General features: G+C 46.5%; 1 protein-coding gene across 1 annotated transcript in view; it reads right to left on the bottom strand.

The window, feature by feature from the left end:
- The window catches only part of CAPSL (calcyphosine like), a 47,654-nt gene extending 47,491 nt beyond the window's left edge, over positions 1–163 (bottom strand). Inside the window, exon 1 of the mRNA XM_030888942.2 lies at positions 123–163. Coding sequence (XP_030744802.2) covers positions 123–163 — 41 coding nt within the window. The remainder of the gene's footprint in view (positions 1–122) is intronic.
- Between the last annotated feature and the right edge of the window lie 637 nt (positions 164–800).

The following is an 800-nucleotide window of genomic DNA, read 5'->3' as shown; positions in this document are numbered from 1 at the left end:
GCCCTGTGCCATGCTCACGGTGACTTATGTCTGAGCCCACTGCAATGCCCACTGTGCCAACCCAACTTATGGAAGGCCTTCCTCTTTACCCTCATGATGCCCTCCTCTGAGACTGGTCTCACCTGACAACATGTCCAACGAATGTGGTCGGAAGTCTCCCCATTTTTGCCTCTAAGGAGCATTCTGGTTGTACTTCTTCTAAGAGAGATTTTTGTGTGTGTGCTTTTGGCAGTTAAGGTACTTACACAATGTCATGTCAACTTGATAAATAGGAATGAAGGGATGGAGCCTAGCCTGTCAATCAGGTCACAGCCTGGCGCTCCCTGCTTGTCAGAGAGACTTTCTAATGAGGATTCTGGGACTTCCTCTCTTGTTGCCCTCTGGAAGTGGGACACACTCTCTTTCTCTGCTTCTCATGTCTGTTGACAAGCCACATGGAGCCACACTGATGGCAGTTAGAGCCCTGGAGATATGTCCACTGTCACTGGACCCACAGGACTTTCCACCCACTGGCCTGTGGTCTTCCTCCATTCAGCATCATTCCATGTGCTGTGTGAGTCTGAATAAGAATTCATGGGCTAATATCAGATTTAACATCGAATTTATGGCCTTGATCTGCACTTGGCTGGGATGTTTTATCGATGCATAATTCTTGATATAAAGTTCTCTCTTACATATAGATGATTGTCTCTGGATTGGTTTCTCTAGTCAACCTGGACTAGCACAGCAGTCCAGGGTACTTTCAATATTCCTCTCCAGCATTATCATTAAATGCACTGGTTAACTTCCGGTCTTCCTTA

The sequence above is a fragment of the Echinops telfairi genome, unplaced genomic scaffold, assembly GCF_000313985.2.
Source record: "Echinops telfairi isolate 266 unplaced genomic scaffold, ASM31398v2 ScPeMD7_7469;HRSCAF=8507_1, whole genome shotgun sequence".
Lineage (NCBI taxonomy): Eukaryota > Metazoa > Chordata > Mammalia > Afrosoricida > Tenrecidae > Echinops > Echinops telfairi.
The sequence above is the reverse complement of the archived record's forward strand: the minus strand, read 5'-3'. Positions and strand labels throughout refer to the sequence as shown.